The sequence below is a fragment of the Lycium ferocissimum genome, chromosome 4, assembly GCF_029784015.1.
Source record: "Lycium ferocissimum isolate CSIRO_LF1 chromosome 4, AGI_CSIRO_Lferr_CH_V1, whole genome shotgun sequence".
Classification (NCBI taxonomy): Eukaryota; Viridiplantae; Streptophyta; class Magnoliopsida; order Solanales; family Solanaceae; genus Lycium; species Lycium ferocissimum.
Window position 1 is genome coordinate 32,415,450 of NC_081345.1, and position 20,009 is coordinate 32,435,458.

The following is a 20,009-nucleotide window of genomic DNA, read 5'->3' on the forward strand; positions in this document are numbered from 1 at the left end:
TTGAACTAATAAAGATTCAAACTTTATGAATTTTTCCTAGAGTGTGCACTACAAATTTGAAACTTCGGATTTTTTTTGAACTTCAGCACATTGTGCTAGAGTTTCATTTGTCAAATCTTCGAACTTTAACACCCTGTGTTCGAGTTTTTCCGTATTTTAGTTAAGACTTATAGAGTATTTGTATGATTCTATCCAAATGTCATTCCGTCATAATAAATATTAGTTTGTAATTATTTTTTAAATGATGACAAAATATTAACTAATGATCCAAAAATCTGTCATCGGGGCTAATTTTCATTTTTTTTGCACGGATTTCTCTTCTTTTGGGCTGGTCTTTAAATTTTGCCCCTCATATTTGTGGTCTTTAAATCTTGTCCATCATATTTGTGGTCTTTAAGTTTTGCCTTTCGCTTGGAAAGGTAGGTGAATATCTGAGGTTTTGGATTCGAATCCCCGCTCAGGCATAAAATTAAAAAAAAAAAATTGGCAAGGCAGGGCTGAGGGACGTGTATGCCGGATCCGGCATATATTACTTAAGGAAAAACTAAAGTTATGCCGGATCCGGTATAACTAAAAGTCTGCCCTTATGGGGCAAACTTTTAGTTAAGGCATAACAAAAAATATGCCCCATAAGGCAGAACTTTTCCTTAAGGCATAGACTTTGTCTTATAAGGCAAACTTTTAGTTTTGCCTTAAGGAAAAATTCTGCCTTATGGGGCATACTTTTAGTTATGTTTTATAGGGCACACTCTTAGTTAAGGCATAACTAAAAGTATGCCCCATAAGGCGAAACTTTTCCTTAAAGCATAACTAAGAGTTTGCCTTGAAAGGTAAAATAAAATAAAATATATGCCTCAAGGCAAAGTCTGCCCCCTCCGACAGACTTTTAGTTAAGCATAGCTAAAAGTCTGCCGGAAGGGGCAGAGTGAAATTCAAATTCTGCCTTGCGAATTTTTTAAAATTTTTTGAATGAGCTGGGGTTCGAATCTGAAATCCATGAATTTTAGGTGAAGTGCAAAAATTAAAGATCACCAATTTGAGGGACAAAAGTTAAAGACCACCCCAAAAGAAGGACGATTCTGCGATTTTACGATTAGCCGAGGTTCACTTTTGGCAAAAAGTCGAGATAGAAAAGAATACACGGCCCAATACTATAGCACTGGAAAGGAACTGCTAGTTACCATTTTGGACTTGCCACTTGTTTGGTCATTTCCTGATAAAGTTAGCAAAAACATGGGCTCAAAGCCCATCTTTTCTTCATAGGTCGGTAGTCTTCTTAATTGGGTTATCTTATGCCACTCTGTGGTCCACAAAGCTTTTGGCATGCAGTAGGTTCTTCTCATAGGTGTTGACTTTTGTAGTTCCATTGCAAGTAATGAAGACTTTTGTAGTTCCATTGCAAGTAATGAAGCTGTAAGTACAAGCACTCTGTACTTTAAACCAACCAAGTAGAGCACAGCACCTCTATGATCTACTAACACCAATGCCAGCACACTAAAGTGAAAAAAAAATAAAAATAACTTATTCATATAAACAATAAAACGTCTTTACACTATTGAACATATTGTACTAACAAGCAAAATGTCTTATTTTTCTAGATTATTAATCCTACTTTTTATGGACAACCACTTATAAATACTTTTTTGGTAACGTGATAGTGTAAGTTCTTATACTGGTCCGAGAAAGAACCTTTAATTCTAGACAATAGTATTGCAGATTGCTCAATTATTTTGGGTAATTACTTATCTTTATTGAGTGTTTACATCAAACAAAGTAATTTAACCTTACTAGTTAAAAATTATAATAAGAATTCATATAATTTAACCGATAAATGTGTATAAAACACATATCTTACATTTATTGATTTGACGCCGTGCTGACAAATTTTTATCATAATTTAATACTCTATATTATTGGCCTCCTCTAGAATGCAGTATAGCCCCAAAGCTTCGCCAGTGCTACTATTGTGTATAATGTATATATAGCATCAAGCTAGCCCAAACCTAATCTGCAATAATACAATGTACCTGATCATTATTATGTACAATCGCCCTTCATTTATCATAGTAGGAGAGCTACTTTAAACATTGGAGTGAAATGGAAAGCGTAGTAACAGTGAGAAAAAGAAGATATATAGGATAATTAGTCTATAATGTTTAATGATAAAATAAGAAGGGAAGGAACAGTATAATCAAATTATCTGAACTTATCATCAAGGATTGTGGTAGATAAAATCCTTTTACCCCTAATTAGGTCTCAGGTTCGAAATCTGGACATGAAAACAATCTTGATAGGGAGTGTTTCCATTTTTAATGAACCTTAGGCGACGTAAATTTAAACTAGTCGCAAGTCAAAAGTAGGTAACGTAAACCGGATGACCCACGAAAAATATCATCCTAACATGCATCACAAGAAAGCAATAGTTCGTCTCTCTGCAATCTGCATGGAAGATGGTCCAAAATCCAATGACGTTAAGCTGGTCCCCTTCAAAACCATAACCCCATCTCAAAGCACAGCACTTCATTAACCATAAAATATTCAAATTCTTGTAAACCCCACAAAATAAATCCACAAACTTATACTCATTAATTGTGTTTATAAATGTTGGCACTAATAAAAATTGTCAACAGATGCACCAAGATCACAAGACTATATATTTAAGCCCCCGAAATTAGTTCAAGTGACAAAGATTGAAGGCCTTGTGACGGTACATGAGTTCGGAACTTTTTTAACCCAAAAAATAACTTTTGGAACCAAACTAATCCTTAAAAAAAAAAAAAAGAACTAAACTAGGCTTCACCCATAGAATCTGTGCGTGAAATCCTCTTTCCCCCAACCTTTATTCTTTGGAAATCAAACTCAAAATTAAGCTTTGTTCCGTATTTTGACCGAAGATTAGTCACGTTTCAAAACACCAGAATATAAATATTTTATATAAAACTTAATATTTTTTTAGCGTAAAATAATGTCGGCTTATTACATCAAGTATACATATATGTTTGGATCGTCGTTTTAGGGGTTGTAAAGTGCCTCGAAGTAAGTTTGAAAACTTGATATCTTTAAGTTTTTTTTGTACTTTGACCGAAGATTAGTCACGTTTCAAAATGTCGGAATATAAATATTTTATATAGAACTTAATATTTTTTTAGCGTACAATAATATCGACTCATTACATCAAGTATACATATACATTTGGATCGTCGTTTTAGGGGTTGTAAAGTGCTCCAAAGTAAGTTTGAAAACTTGTTATATTTAGGTTTAAGTGTCATATTTAAGTTTGAAAACTTGTTATATTTAGGTTTAAGTGTCATATTTTATAGGGTTTTGATTAATCTCTTTTGTTTTACTCCCAAAGCTATGAAAGTACTTTTCTGATTCAAGAAAGATAGAAAAGAAAAAATTACTCTGCTTTGTATTAGGTTGTTTTTTTCTTTTATGTTTTTATTTTTTTATTTTGTTATTATATTATGTAATCCGCACCTTTTGAATGTGCAAAAATAAATATAATATTTAAAATAATTCATCCAATACGAGAGGTTCATAATAATTGAAAAATATTTTATTCCATTAGCAACGAAATACATCATTAAATTACAATAGATTTAAAAAAAATATATCAAGTTTTAGACACTCTTCTACTTCCAGATGTGCTGCCACCACGGGAGTTTTGCCCACATGAACGCTTATCATGCCCAAATTGCTTACATATCGAGCACTTGCGAGAGTAAGTCTTTTTGCTAACATCCATTTGATTGGGATAATGGGTTAGCTTGTTTTTTCCCAATTTACGGACATGCTTCTTGTTTGCAACCATAGAAAACAGCACGCCTGGCCAATAAGTTTGATTACCAAGAGGATGGAAGTGGCCGGAATATGCTTTAAGGTAATTTACGACCTTATATTCCCCCGTCACATAATTAGTTACATTTCCGGCCATTCTCTCAAAGCACTTGATTGCATGAGAACATGACATGTGGTACGAAGTCATCAATTTGAATTAGTTTGACATGTTTTTAATTTGCTTTTATTGTTAAGGTCTAGTATTAATTGACAATTTAACAAAGAAACACAAATAAATTAGTGCATAAAGGGTGCGGATTACATTATAGGGGAAAAGGTACAACTAGTAAAAAAACATAATCCATAGAAATATTAAACTTAATAAACAAAATACATATAAATAATAAACAACAACAAGATAACACAAATAATCTTCCACAATTTAAGTTTTTCTTTTAAAGCTATTTTCTCGTGTTGAGCGTCTCTAAGGTTAGCCTTGAGCAAAATTCATTTTTTTGGGGAACAGGTGAGCAAGACCTCCAAAAGTTCAATTTTTTCTTCAGCTTCCACAAGCTTAAATTGACAGTCCAACTTAGTGGTATTTCTAGAGATACGTTGAGTCGCGGTATCTCTATCAAAAAGTGGATTTTTAAACTTCGCCATCACCGTTTTATCCACGTGAATACTATCTTCCCACCAAAAGTGTTTGCAACCGCCCATATCCTATAAACATTACAAAAAAATCAGTTTTTTAAAGTAATATATGTGGATAACGTGGAAAAAAAAACACTAAAAAATGTAAAAACACTTACTTCGGGCACTTTACAACGCCAAAAACGGCGACCCGGATTATATTGGGTCTTTGATGTTTTTAGTTTACAGTGATAACCGCATTCACAAATATCGGTTGTATAGCAAACTTTGAAGTTTTAAAACTTTGAGACATGTTTTTGGGAGTGCAAAAGTGTATTGAAAGGATGAAAATGGAGGAAATGAAAGAGAAGAGTATCTTTGGAAATGGGAGGCTTCTGGTGGGTTTTTGGTATGCCTTTCACGCACAGAATCTGTGCGTGAAAGGACCAAAGTTTAAATGTACACTTTGGCCTTTTCACGCACCTGTCTCCGTGCGCGGCCTTTTTTTTTTTTTTTTTTTTTTTTTAAAGGGTTAGTTTGGTTCCAAACGTTATTTTTTTGGTTAAAAAAGTTCCAGGCTCAACGGTACATAGGTTGAAGTTCTGCGCCATTCGAATTAAGTCTGATATTTAAGTGAAGAAAGATAAACGCACGAACTCATTATCCCTGAATTTATAAAACTGTAATTGGTCCTAAAAGTTGGTCCCAAATTAATTTCTCGATGATTGAACAAAAAAGACAGACAACAGAAGCAGCAATATCACAAGACTATATTGCATGGGGTAGCCATTTGATTTGCCTAACCAGATTTTAAAGCTGCCCTTTACTGCTGGCTGCTAGCTCTGCTATTTTAGTAATTGTAATTACTATTGCGACTATAACCATTTATATCTTTTTAGCCTCGATAGACGTTTCTTATTGTACTTGGCTGCAAGGCTTTGTAGATCTTCCGTCTTTTGTTGTTATTCTACTTTTTTCTTCTCTGCTTTACTGCCGTAGCAATAAATAAACACAAAACAGGACAGTTTCATATCCTCTGTGCTCCGTTCTCTCTAACTGCTTTTTTCCCTTTATATTTATTAGCAGATTCAGAGATTCCCAGACTGAACCTTTTTCTTTATTTTCTTGGTTTCTGTATGTCTTTCATGAATATCCACAATTAACTTTCTTCTTGTGTTCTTCTGTACCATGCAAACAGAGGTTCCCTTCCAGTCTTCAACTTCCAAAATTTGCTCTTGCACTATTCTGTTTCTTGTTTGCTAATTCTTGGCTATTCTGAAGTATCAATGAAAAATAACTTGTTTACCAGAATTCACATTATGTTTCTTCAGCTTGTTCTTGTTGGGGTCTATATTATTTTGTGCAATGGTGCATCAGATGCTTCTATAGCTCCAATGGAGAAATATGAGAAAGAGGCATTGTACTCTGCCATTCAAGGTTTTGTTGGAAATGAGTGGAATGGTTCATTTCTTTATCCTGATCCTTGTGGCTGGACAACAATAGAGGTACTAATCTTATGATTTCATTTGCTAGTTCTAGTATGTTTTACCATTCTTTTTTTGTTTTTTTGTTTGTTTGGAATTGGAAATCAAAAAACAGTAATGCTAGTTCAGACAACACTAGTTAAACAAAAAGTGTTGCTCCAGCATGCACTCAGTAGAGTATGTTACAAAGCCATGCATGGATTTTTTTCATCAACTCTTTCCATAAAATTGTTAGTTAAAGTGACAAGGAATTCCTAAATTCTTATTTCATTTCTGGATTTCCGATCAGTGTGATGTGAGTGTATGTCAGAGAGAGACATCATTAAGGAGCTATCCAATTTCTAAGACACTTTCCTATTAGTACCATCTACTGCAGTAATTGCAAAATTTATCACTTTTTTATAATGACTTCCCTTATCTTGATGTAAAATTGTATTCATTTCTAGAATTAAGTAGTCTCCACTTCCTAATACCGTAACACATCTCACTCATCTTCGTGAGTTATTTTCCGCAAGCGACTAATTCACCTGAAACATGACTTATGGCATAAATAGATGTTATTAATCTATTTTCCAAGTTAACCATGAAAAGTCACTTGTTCTTGTTGGTTAACTTAAGTCTAAAATAGAGTAAAAATTCTCTACATTGTAACATAAATTCTAGTTTAATTACTTTTATCAGCTCCATGAACTCTTGTTTTAATTATAATACACAGGGAGTATCATGTGATTTCTCCAATGGCTTCTGGCACATAACGGATTTAACTATCGGAGACCTATACGACAACTCCCTTCACTGCTCCCCAGCTGCAGAATTCACAGAACACTTGTTTGACCTTAAGCATCTAAAAAGACTTTCCTTCTCAAATTGCTTCCTCTCAGATCTGAACAAACAAATTACAATTCCCATATCAAATTGGGATAGTCTTGCGAACAGCCTGGAATCGTTAGAGTTTCGATCGAATGCTGGTCTTTCTGGTACAATTCCCACAAGTTTTGGCTACCTTAAGAATCTTCAATCTTTGGTGCTGCTTGAAAATGGACTCGAAGGAGAAATACCAGAAGTGCTAGGCAATTTAAGTAAATTAAAGCGCCTAGTCTTGGCAGACAACAATTTTGTTGGTCCTATTCCTAATAGTATAGGAAGATTGATAAATCTTTTTATACTTGACACCAGCAGGAATTTTCTATCTGGTGCATTACCTGTGACTATTGGTGATTTGACTTCGCTTATAAAGCTTGACTTGAGCAACAATCGGTTACACGGAAAATTACCTAGAGAAATTGGAGGACTAAAGAGTCTAACACTGTTAGATCTCAGCCACAACAATTTTTCCGGGGAGTTGCCAGAGGCATTTCAAGAAATGGATTCCTTAGAAGAACTTGTTTTATCCGACAATCCGATATCTGATTATGTTACAAGAATTCAATGGGGGAACATGAAAAACTTGGAAATGTTGGATCTTTCAAACATGGGATTGACAGGGAATATACCAAATTCCATGACAGAAATGAAAAGGTTGAGATTTCTCAGCCTCAGCAATAACATTCTTTCAGGAATTATTCCATCAAAATTTGAGAAGATACCAACTATTAATGCTTTGTACTTGGATGGAAATGATTTCACAGGGAAACTTGAATTTTCACCAAGGTTCTTTGCAAAATTAAGGAGTCGTTTTCGAGCTTCAGGCAATACGAATCTGTGCTCGTCCCTCGAGTTAAGGCACGTTCCAGAAGGAGTAAAACAATGTGAACAAGAAAGCATAAAGAATGAATATCTGAATCAGAATCCTTACCTTATAGCTTCTTTGGGGCAACCAGACAACGTTGTTAGTCGTTTTACATTTTGTTCTGTTGTATGGATGATACTTATGTCTCTTCTATGGATCATATTTTTATGAATAATTATCTTGCTTCATTCTATGAGAAAGAATTTGGTTCGTTCTTGCCTATTTTGCTCTGCCTGTAGACCACAGCTTTCTACTAGAATTTTAAGTTGTTTGAAGAGAAACCTTGATCTGCATGGATTCTTCACAATGAGTATAATGGAGCAATAATTGTTAACCAAAAATATAAAGCAAGTTGGTTATTTTTGTCCTTCTTTTAGTTATGATTTTGAAAACCACAGGATTAACATATTAATGATCAATTTGTAAAAGGAAATGACCCTATCAAGAAGACCGTTTATACATTGCCTAATGAAATGAAACAAAAATATGAAGAAAATTGTATTATGGTCTAGGACCTGGGCCTAGCTTTCTGGATCAACTCTCATTGGAGAAAGTTTCTCCGTTGGCGAGGTTTTACCCATAGGCCAACGTTTTTTTTTTTTTTTTTAATCTCCCTGGCACTTGGTCCGTCTAGAGCCTTCCGAACCTTTCGGACCATCTTTTCTAGCTAGATAGTGAGCGATCACTCAACAATGAACACTAATGAAAAGCAATCCGAAGTAAATAAAATTAGATTTTCGGGTTGCTATCTTGGTTGGCAAAAGAGGGGCTCTATTGTTAAGTCGGATAAGGAATAAGATGACTTGCTCCCTTTGGCATGATTATTTCCATTAGTAATAGTAGACTATAGGCAAAATGGTATGCCCCAAACTATTGAAAATAAAGCAGTTACGCCTTTCATTTGCTTTGTGGTACTTGGTTACTGATAAGGAGATAATTGCTCTATTTCCACTAGTTTAGGGACATATCTACTCCACTTGGCTAACAGTAAGGGGTATTTATGTTAAAAAGAAAAACAAACATAAGGCATAATTGCTACTAGTATACATTTGTAATAGTTCAACCAATTTTTCACCCTTTCTTTTTTGGCAAGAATTTTTTTAACCCTTTTACTAGCAAATTTCTAAAATCAGCTTATTTTGAAAAGCATTTTTTTTAAAAGTGCTTTTTAAAAAAGTACTTTTTGTGAGAAGCCGTTTGTTTTTGACTAATTAATTTAAAAAACACTTTTGAGCTGCAATTAGTGTTTGACCAAGCTTTTAAAAAGTGCTTTTAACTGTATTTTTCTCAAAATTGCTTTTCAAAAAAGTGCTTTCAAAAAAGTGCTTATTGGGAAAAACTACTTTTTTTTAGCTTCTGAAAAACTGTTTCTACTGCTCCCCAAAAGTACTTATTTTCTCCCAAAAGTTTAGCCAAATACCTTACTTTTTTTTAAAATAAACACTTTTTTAAAAAAATAAATTTTACCAAACAGGCTATACCTCTCCAAAAAATACAATTAACTTTTTGAAGTCAATCAGGAACCGGGCTATCATTTCCCATCAAAACCCTCCAAACGAAAATGACTAAAGAAACGAGCTTTTTCTCTTTCTGCCGCCAATATCTTACCCCTGTTTTTCACCAATTAGAATCAACAGAATCAAAGATTAATGATGAGTACCCCAGATAGATAATGATCACATCTTCAAAAATATTTAAACTAATCAGATGCTCAGCGATTTCCGGTAAAAGATTTGATAAACAGTTACAACTAATTAACATAGAAGTTCCCCTAAACTGATGCCAACATGCACCCCACAATTCTCCATCTTTCTCTCCTTATATGATGGTACACTCCACCACGATATCACTGCCATTAACCAACTCCTTTTTAAGTAATCAAAACCACTCAGATATGCATTTCCATTGCCTCATTATAACTTAAACAGAGCATTCGCAGAGCTCCCTTCTTTCAAATCCAAAAAAAAGAACTATTTTCATGGCTTCTTCTAAAGTTTTTCTCTGCTTAGTCTTTTTCTTCCTTTGTTCACTTAATTTCTTCACGGTTCTTGCCACTGAATTTAATGTTGGTGGTGACAAAGGATGGGTTGTCCCTACAGTAAAAGATGATCAAGTGTATAACCAGTGGGCTGGAAAGAATAGGTTTAAGATTAACGACACCTTAAGTAAGTTCTCTTTTACCTTAAGCATTAGTCCTTGTATCTCTTCATGTTCAAAGGCATCAAAAATTTAATTTAGTCATCATAACATAGTACTATAAAGCATATACTGTTCAAGTATACGTATATACTGTTCAAGTCAAAAGCACACCCAAGTTATATACATCAATTAACGCTGTATAGAAGTTTTACAATATCGTATAACCAATTACAGCATGCTACTAATTTATTAGGTTATCATATCAAAAAGTTACATGTAATTGTAGATCAATTCATATCCTATTTGGCCAAGCTTCTAAGAAGCCAATGGTGCTTATATTTTTGTTTAAAAAATGTTTATTTTAGAAAGTTGAGGTATTTGGCTAAGCTTTAGAAGAAAAAAAGTGTTTTTGAGTAGTAATAGACGCTGTTTTTCCAGAAACCGAAAAAGAGGTGATTTTCTCTTTAAACACTTTTGAAACCTTGACCAAACACAAATTGTTACTCTTAATTGACAAAAGTGCTTTCAAATTGATTAGCCAAACGCAAATCGCTACTCTCCAAAAATATTTTTTTTCGAAAAATTTCTAATACAACACACTTATCAAAATAAGCATATTTCGAAAGTTTGACCAACCATGCTATATCCCGATAATATAAAATTCTTTATTTTATCGGTGCATATAACATAAACTCATCTACGACGTCCATCCCTGATATTGTTGCATGATTTTTACGGTTGTGTCCACCCATAAATCTGTGATGTACGCAGGGTTTGAGTATAAGAAAGATTCAGTTCTGGTGGTGACAAAAGAGGAGTACGAGAAATGCAAGTCGAGTCATCCAATTTTCTTCTCCAATAATGGAAAGTCTATCTATAAATTGGAGCAACCTGGATTGTACTACTTTATTAGTGGTGTATCAGGACACTGTGAGAGGGGTTTGAAAATGATAATCAAAGTTTTAGAACCAGCAGCCCCTCCTCAATCTGCTAATCACACTTCCACACCAACTGTTGCTGGTGCTAACGTGGCTAATGTTATAAATGGAATGGTGTTTGTGGCGATGTTATTTGTAGGCATTTTTATGTAGTTTACGAATCTTGAATATTTTAGGTTTTTTCTCATTAGGTACTTTGAGGTGTGCATCTTTTACTAGTGATTATGAACTCATGGAATTTGTTTTTTTGGGCTTTAGTGTTGAAATTATTTATTTTAGGGGTAATCGTGGTTTTATTGGTGTATTGCCTTTTGTTATTTTTTAAGCTTCATTGACACGAGTCAATGGATTGTACTTCCCAGTCCTCACACTGCACTGGTAATTTAACTTATCATTGTTAAGTGATTTGATAAATGAAAAAATATACATTAATTACACAGGTTAAGTGATAAAACTGTGTGTAGCACATATCACATTTATTAGTTTGGTAAAAACATTTGGTGCCTTCCCACCATGTTACCCCGTACATAGCGGAATTGATAACTTGACAAATAAGACAAATTTAGTCTTTTATAGCAGGTTAAACTTCACTAATTTAGCAAATATTCATTTTGCACTGCACTGTCAGTGCATATTGAGTCAAGTCCTTAAGGTTAGTACGTACTGCCAATCTGGATTTTTGTAACGAAGTGATCTAATTAATTCATACGCAGAAAGAGACCTGAGAAAAAAGGGTCTAATTAAGCTGAATTGATATAGTATTACCTAGTAATGTCAAGACAAAAACTCTTACCTATATGGGAAATTTCAAATGCGCTAATCCTGGATTGGATTATGTTTCAACAATCAATCCTCTCTACACTGCTACACATCCAGATAATTGGAGCATAATGCAAAAACCTATAGCTGCAAACTTTGTCTATTATCTCATAAAGTGTCTCATATCGCGTCCCCTTTCCTTCCACAAGGGTTGCTCTCACTGAATCCATGCGGGATTCATTCAGCTTTACGCTTTTTCTTCCGGAACTGACGCATGTCTATTCGAGTCCGGAACCCAAATGACCCAATAAAAGAGAAGTTGAACCAAAATACCCCAACAAAAAAATTTGATACCAAACTATCCTTAACGCAACAAATTGTTGCGTGTACTTAACCGTAACGGCACGGTTAAGTCCAATAACGCAGCAAATAACTACGTTATTTAATCGTCTTAAAAAACCCATCGGGTTCCACCACAATTCCCCCACTTCCACATAAACAAATATACAAACCGACATTAAAGGGCGTAAAAGCTCGGGTCCCACATGAAAACCCGATTTTCGATTCAAATTTCGTTTGGAAAGTAAAGATTCTCGGTATATTCAAGTAAAGGAACGCATTCGAAGGTTGAATTTCGGAAAAAGGCGACGTACAACTTGATTCAAACAACCCTACAACAAGCTTCGATCAAGATATTTTACTATGAACTTTCTAATTATTTTGTTAAATACACTATAATCCTACGCATGATTAACGTTTCGTAGTCTCGAATTTTGAAAAATGGATGGTTCTTTAGGAAAATGACCTAATAATACTACTTAAGACTCTATATTACAAAATATAAAAATATTTTTCTGTATCTACAAAACATATCAACTTAATTACAAAACATAACGGATCTGAAAAAATTAAAAGTCCATCCTTCCCTTTTCCTTCTCTAATCTGCCCAGATCTGGAAAAAAACAACCGACCCTTCCCTTCCCCATCTCTATCACAATCTGCTCAGATCTGGAAAAAAAAAAAAACCACGCAGGGAGTATCTGTTACTATGTTTCGAATAATTTCTAATTGTTCTTCCCCATTGTTACCGCTGCCATGATGTCCGCCATTTATGAGGAACACAAAAATGAGGATGGCTTCCTGTACATGACCTACATTGGCGAGAATACATTTGGATCCTTCTCGAGATGCAGGCGAACCGTACTATGTAAATAAGTCTAAGCAACCACATAAATACTTTATATTAGCTACTCTTTGGAATTATCTTTCTTTCAAGATGCTGTCTTGACATTGATTGGTTTATGTATCTACATTTATGAAGATGCTCATTTTCCATTTGTATTATCTGAATCTTGGAGCGAGATACAAAACTATGTTAAATTTGTATGAAAGTTGTACAAAATATTGTTTTAGTTGTATTAAATTTTCAAAACCTAACATGAGCTTTATACAAAATTTATACAGTTATATAATATTTTATACTGTTTTTATACAGTTTTCATACACGAAAAATGTGAGAATTCTAAGCTTTGAGCAAGTTATACAAATTTCATAGTATATTTTTCATACACAAAAATTTGAGCGAAATCTTAAGTCTTGAATAAGATATACACATTTCATACAGTTTTCATACACAAAATTCTGAGCGAAAATTTTAAGCTTTGAGCGCGATATACACATTTCATACACAAAATTTTCGTATATGTTTTGTAAGAAATCTATTGCTATATTTTGTAAAATGAAAAGTATCGTCATATTTTGTAAATATACCCTGTTCATACGTATATATAGGTTATTCTCCCTTGTTCTTTGCATTGCTCGTTTAGAGCCTGCCATCGTTTTTTTTTTCTTTTTTCTTGTTAATTTATTAGTTGTTAATTGATTCTGAATTGTTTATTAATTGTTAATTTGTTAATTGTTTATTTAGAAAAAATATAGTAATAATTTGTTAATTGTTTATTTAGAAAAAATATAGTTATCTCCTATTATTGTTAATTATGTCATTGTTAATTTATTATTTGTGAAATTGTTTATCCCATTTTAATTGTTAATATGCTAATTAGTTATCTAATTTTATGCGTTAATTATTTAATTAATTATTAATTAGGTAGTTAATATAATTTCTCGTTAAATAAATTAGTTCGTTATTACTTTAATTATAGTTAGGAGAATAATTAGTTAGCAATTGATAATTAGTTAGTTAATATAATTTTCCGCACGGTAAACGAGCATCATTAATAAAATTTCACCAAAGGATTAGTTAGTTAATATAATTTTCCGATAAAGGATCATTTAGTTAACATAATTTTTCATTAAATAAAGTAGCTATTAAATTATAATTAGATGTAATTATTCACAAAAATATAATACAACATGATTCTCATAATCCATAAATTTTGAATAAGAAGGACAAACTAAATCCTTAGTTTTGGATTGAACATCATTAATATAATTTCCCTATAAATGATTAGTTAGTTAATATAATTTTTCGATAAAGGATTAGGTAGTTAACATAATTTTTCTCTAATTTAAAGAATAATGAAAGATTTAGTCTGTACAGATACGACACCTCCATGGATTCCAACGTTCACCCAGGGCCCGACGATAGATCAGTACTTGCTCTGCAAGATTATCATAGGTCCGAACAATTATGGAGTGATGTTATACAGACGGGGACGTTGCTCCGTCCCCATAGGCTGGATATGGCGTGAACTCTTTTACGCGAGCGCCCCTTACCTCCCAGCGTCTTAGAGGCGGTATCTATCATTACGTCTCAGTTGGTCGAGTACAACATGATTGGGCGCTTGTGACGGCCATGGTTGAGCGGTGGAGGCCGGAGTCACACACCTTTCATCTCCGCATTGGTGAAGCCACGATCACGCTACAGGATGTGAAGGTCATGTTTGGATTGCGGGTAGATGGAGACCTATTATGCAGTTGGGCTGAGCCTCCTTTTAGTAGTACATGGATGACGGAGTTGACTAAGTTCACCTATTTCATGCCTGTGGGGCCCACCATTGTCCCAGGACAGAGTCGAGTGAGGATTAGTGCTCTCTACCAGTATTTGCGTTACTTTCCTCCTGCTTACGACGACACTAATCAGGTGGTTGTTGATTGTCATGCCCATTTGTATCTGCTTATTATATTCGGGGGCATCCTATTCCCGAACACATCGGGTGCTTATGTCAGCTTACGGTATTTGATCTTCTTGGAGAAGCTGGACCGCTTGGGAGACTGCAGCTGGACCACTTGAGAGACTATAGCGGGCGGTCTTTGTTTTGGCGTACTTCCACCGAAATCTATGCCGAGCGTCTATTGGCGATAGTAGCGATGTGTGTGCATTTGTTGCTCTTCTCCAGGTAATATTTTAAGTTTGTGTTCCTTTATTCTAAATATACCTCTTGAAACAATGACTAAAAAAAATCACATTTTTTAACATCGCTTTCAGTTATGGGTGTGGGAGAGGATGCTGCCTTTTCAGCCCATAACTAGGCATGACCTCCCGGTTGAGATGCCCTATGCGGGGAGGTGGATGGCAGGGTTTGACCGGGATATGGATATTCACCACAGTATTCTTCCATTCCGGGAGCAGCTTGATCGTATGACGGACGATGTGGTAAAATTGTTTAATTTTACATTATTACTTTAATTATTTTATTTTCTACTTGTTGATCACTAATTTGTAGCTATATTTTATGCAGCTATTTTTATGGACGCCGTACACTAGTTTTTTGGATGGATTGCAGGCCTTTTGCAGGGCTGGTCAGGTGGTGTGGATGTCACGGTGTTCATTGATACACATGGAAATCGTTGAGGATCACATGCCCGACCGCGTCTTACAATAGTTGCATCGACAGAATATACCCCCTGTTCGTTATGAGCTCCGCGACTAAGAGCGGGACGATCGATCGACCATCGATGATACATTTCTTACTTTTATGAGTGTCCAGCTCCAGCGTTGGGAGCACAGGTTGGGGAGTTTAGCGGAGATCGGTCATGCGACTTCCATCAGGGATTACATGCACTGGTACCAGCAGATCACACATCGCTTACTTGGTAACCCCGCTTTATGTCCCCTGAGGGTTATAGGATACGCAGCACTTGCGGGGCAGTATGAGGCGTTGGTAAGTTTTTCGGACTTGGATTGATTTATAGTATTAATTATTACTTGGTGACCGTACAACAACTGCGCATATTGAGGTTAGAGTATATATCTAACCCCGATGAGGCGGGGTTCGCTGGGGAGGCTGTACGGATATCCGAGGACGGTATCCGGCAGGCAGGAGATATTAGGCGTATGCATGATCCTGTTTCAGAGGGTAAGTATCATGCCGCGCGAAGAGGAGGACTTCGTAGAGGCGGATGGGTAGTACAGCTAGGTAGATAAGGTAGTGATATAGGAGGACGTGGTGCTGCCAGAGGACGTGGTGCTGCTAGGACACGTCGGGTAGATGAGCTCGACAATGCTGCTCCCATTCCAATCCTGTCGCAGCCGTTCGAGCCCAATCGCAGCTCAGCTGACCCGTCGACACCTGCTTTTACGCCGGCACGCCTATTTGCGAATATACTCGGGTCTTCATCTTAGCAGAGCTAGAATAGGTACCTCGGGATACGTGATGACATTGATTGGGCTGGTTTTAACGCATCAATACATGAGTAGCGGTCAGAGAGAAATGCAGACAGTCTTAGGTTTCTTGATTTCTCGGATTTTCTTATCTCAATTAGTATTTAAAATACTTATTTAAAACATTAAATTACTTATTTTAAATATATATGATACTTATTATTTTGTAATTTTTCATATTTTAGTATTTGCCGACAGTAGGTCCATCAGCGCCACCCACTCAGGTGTCTTCTCATGAGCCTGCCCAGCCACAAGTAAGATTTTTAGTAAAACTTAATTTTATTCAATATAAGTTGAATATTACTTTAATTTTTTAACATTTATTTGGACCTCGAACAACACACCGCTTCAGCTTCTGCCTCTCAACATCCCATCCATGAGACTACTTTAGATTCTACACCAGACTCACCTCAGGAGCACCTCTTGGGAGCTTACTCAGCCACCCATCAATACACAGGTTTGATTTTTAATAAACATTAATGTATTCAATATAAATAAAAATTGGTACAAATTTTTATATATTTTTCAGTGTCATCCTTCGGCGTCTGCGGTCCTGTCTCCCGACGAGGATGATTATGTTGAGGTCACGTCCCCCGATGTGGATCAACCCATCAGACAAGACATTTCGAGCGTACCAGCGATACGAGATCCCAAGAAAAAACCATGTTATATCCATCAAAGAAGACATTCCGAGCGTACCAGCGCTACGAGATCCCAAGAACAAATACGTTATGCTTAAGGGCACAATGGGGAAGGGAAGAGCGGATGATCATGGCGTAAAGCACGCTGTCATTAAGAGGAGTAAGGGGGGTGGGGACGATGACGAGGGCGGTGGGGATGGTATTAGCCTTAGGCCTCAGGATAGTCTCAAGCATACCACATGTGGAACCCATCCACGATAGTGTATATGCAATTAAGTTCTACAGTTTAAGTAAATAATATATTTTTTGCGTACCTATTTATATTTATAAATATTATCGTGTATAACTAACTCGCGTGACATCCTAAATTAATAAATCGTGACATATTCGAAATAAAGTTACGCATCAATTTAAAAATAACACGCTTAAATTTAAACCCTAAAAATTTAAAAACTTAAAGTTAATGATAGCAAGTTTTCAAACAAAAACTTACTATGAGCACTTTTCAATCACTAAAACAACGACCTGATCTTTTGCGTATCCTTGATGTATTGAGCCTAGATTATTAATCACACACAAAAAATTAGGGTTTTATATAAAATATTGACGTTCCGGAGTCTCGAAGCATGATTAATCTATGATCAAAGTACGGAAAAAAATGTTTCACTGGACCAAACATACGGTCCATATAAAAGATACGGACCGTATGTTGGTCTGTATGTTCATGTCGGGACAGATTTTAAAATTTGATATAAGGACCCAATCTCATTCAATTCATTTCATTTTCCCACTCCACACCTCAAGAACCCTCTAGAAAGCTCTCCACACTTCTTCCACAAGAACTCAAGAGAAATTTATGCTCAACTTCATCAAACCAAGAAAATCAAGTGTAAGAAACTCATTAGAGTTCATTCAAGTCAAGAAATTCCATTAGAAGTGAACTAGGGTTTTGGCTCAAGTGAAGTATTTCCACTCAAAGCTTATTCCTACACTATCTAAGGTAAGTTTTATGATCATTCCATGTTGTTTAAGATATTGAGAGGTTGAAAGACTTAGATTATGAAGGGAGATAGAAAATGGGTTACAAGGATGAGAATAATGAGATTTTGAGTAGTAACTTGGGATGAGTCATGATTCTTGATATGTTGTGATTATGATTATGTTACAAATGATATTAAGGACATGGGATAAGCATTATATGTGAGTAAATGTAATAGTGAACTATGACCATGATTATGGATGAATTGAAGTGAAATGGTGAAATGTGGATAATGTAGATGAATGAAGATTGTAGGTTATAATGTTGTGAATGTTATTATAGACGTTTGGGAGTTGATATATGATATGAGGAAAGTTGTATAAACAAAGGAAATGCTACCCAATTTTCTCTAGCTTTAGTAAGCACGTTCATATAATCGATTAGCTAATGTTAATACGAACTCTCTTAAAGGTAGAAACGTGAGCATTGAAGGAGAACGATTAAGCGATAGAATAGCTAAACGAAAAGGCATGTAAGGCTAATCCCTTCTTTCTAAGGCATGACTCCTATGGCATGATTTTCCTTTACTCTCCATGACCCTCTTACATTCCAAAAATTATGAGTCAATGTTCATGAAGAGCCTTATGAGATAAAGATAAGAGATACATTATGAGGATGATAATGATGATTATGATAATGATGATGCTTATTGTATACAATCACCTTATATGCTAATTCCTTCAAGGTAAGGCAGAATGCTTATGAATGCTCCATAATAGAATTGGGGGTTCACGACCTTATGTCACCCCGAAAAAGTATAGTTGTCTTTGAGTTCCTATGCATGATTATGATAAGTCTATGAGATGTACATGATGATGATATTACACCGCGCCTATATGGCCCGGCAGACACCGCTAAGGCGGGCAGCGTATACACCATGTCTAGATGGCATGAGCAGACACCACTAGTGGGCGGCATGAGATAGTTACCCCGGACGCGGGAGGCCTGGACGCGGGCTAATGATGATCACACCGTACCTATATGGTCGGGCAGCTTATACATATACATATGCATACATGATATGATGATGATGTTATGAAGTAAGTCAGCATGCATTATTTCTATTAAAACTGACAGTCAGTTATAGATTGTTCTTCATTTGATATCTCCCTATTTCATTGCCGTATTATTATTGTTTATGCCTTACATACTCAGTACAATATTCGCACTGACGTCCTCTTTCTTTGGACGCTGTGTTCATGCTTGTGGAGTAGACACGGGGAGGTGATCCAGATTCATAGGAGCTATCCGCAGGTCTTGAGAGCACTCCATTGTCCCAGAGGTGCCATTGATTTATTCTTTTGTGTATATGTGTTTTGGGCACGACGGGGTCCTGTCCCGTCCATATGTCTAGTATTCTAGTAGAGGCTCGTAGATACGTATGTGTGGGTAGTATGGTCTCACGGTTTCCCATTGTATATATGCATTATTTTGCTAGCCAAAGGGCTTATGTACATAAAAGGTACTTATGTTTCGAAATGAAAAATGATTTTTCTATGATTATGAGCATAAGATATATGAATGAACGCAGGATGAGTAATAGAACGAGCGGTGCTCGATGGTTAGCCTCGGGTACCCGTCATGACCCTAGTCGGATCGTGACAAAAGTGGTAGTTTGAAAACTTCAACGAAAGAGAGTAACTAACCCCCAAAAAAAATTATCAAGGCCAAATAATGCAGCAAATTGCTACGTTAAATGACATCATAGGAAATTCCTGCATTAAAGGTACTTTGGTATCAATTTTTTTTGTTGGGGTATGTTGTTTCAACTTCCCTTTTATTGGGTCATTTAGGTTCCGGACTCTATCTATTCAGGTAAATTTATTATTAAAAATACAAATATATGTGTTTGGGGCATAGACATCAGATAGAAGTACATAGTTGTGATTTGTGACAAGATAAGCAATCTCCATTTACGACTGGTCTGAGCATCAGTTAAGTAGCGAACTAGGAGTATGATAAAACACCACTGATTAAGTTGGCCCCAACAGGTAGTCTGCGGGAAAGTCATTTTCTCATCAGCAAAAAATAAAAACAATTCATCTATACAGAAACAACCTCTCTACCTCTCAAGGTAGAGGTAAGATCTGCGTACACTCTACCCTCTCCAAACCCCACTTGTGAAACTATACTGGGTATGTTGTTGTTGTTGTATCTATACAGAAAAACTTGATGGAGTATCATTTTCTTTTAGGCATTTAACAGTGACAAGAGACGAGAGTACCACTACTCTCAAATTTACT

General features: G+C 35.6%; 2 protein-coding genes across 2 annotated transcripts; both read left to right on the forward strand.

Annotated features, from left to right (window-relative positions):
* The first annotated feature begins 5,365 nt into the window (after nucleotides 1–5,365).
* On the forward strand, nucleotides 5,366–7,846 carry LOC132054601 (piriformospora indica-insensitive protein 2-like). The gene is made up of 2 exons (XM_059446576.1): nucleotides 5,366–5,918; nucleotides 6,613–7,846. The coding sequence occupies exons 1-2, from the start codon at nucleotides 5,700–5,702 to the stop codon at nucleotides 7,795–7,797; spliced, it is 1,404 nt and encodes a 467-aa protein (XP_059302559.1). The 5' UTR covers nucleotides 5,366–5,699; the 3' UTR covers nucleotides 7,798–7,846.
* A 1,345-nt stretch (nucleotides 7,847–9,191) lies between these two features.
* On the forward strand, nucleotides 9,192–11,007 carry LOC132054602 (early nodulin-like protein 6). Its single transcript, XM_059446577.1, has 2 exons — nucleotides 9,192–9,791; nucleotides 10,537–11,007. The coding sequence occupies exons 1-2, from the start codon at nucleotides 9,605–9,607 to the stop codon at nucleotides 10,854–10,856; spliced, it is 507 nt and encodes a 168-aa protein (XP_059302560.1). The 5' UTR covers nucleotides 9,192–9,604; the 3' UTR covers nucleotides 10,857–11,007.
* Nucleotides 11,008–20,009: the final 9,002 nt, after the last annotated feature.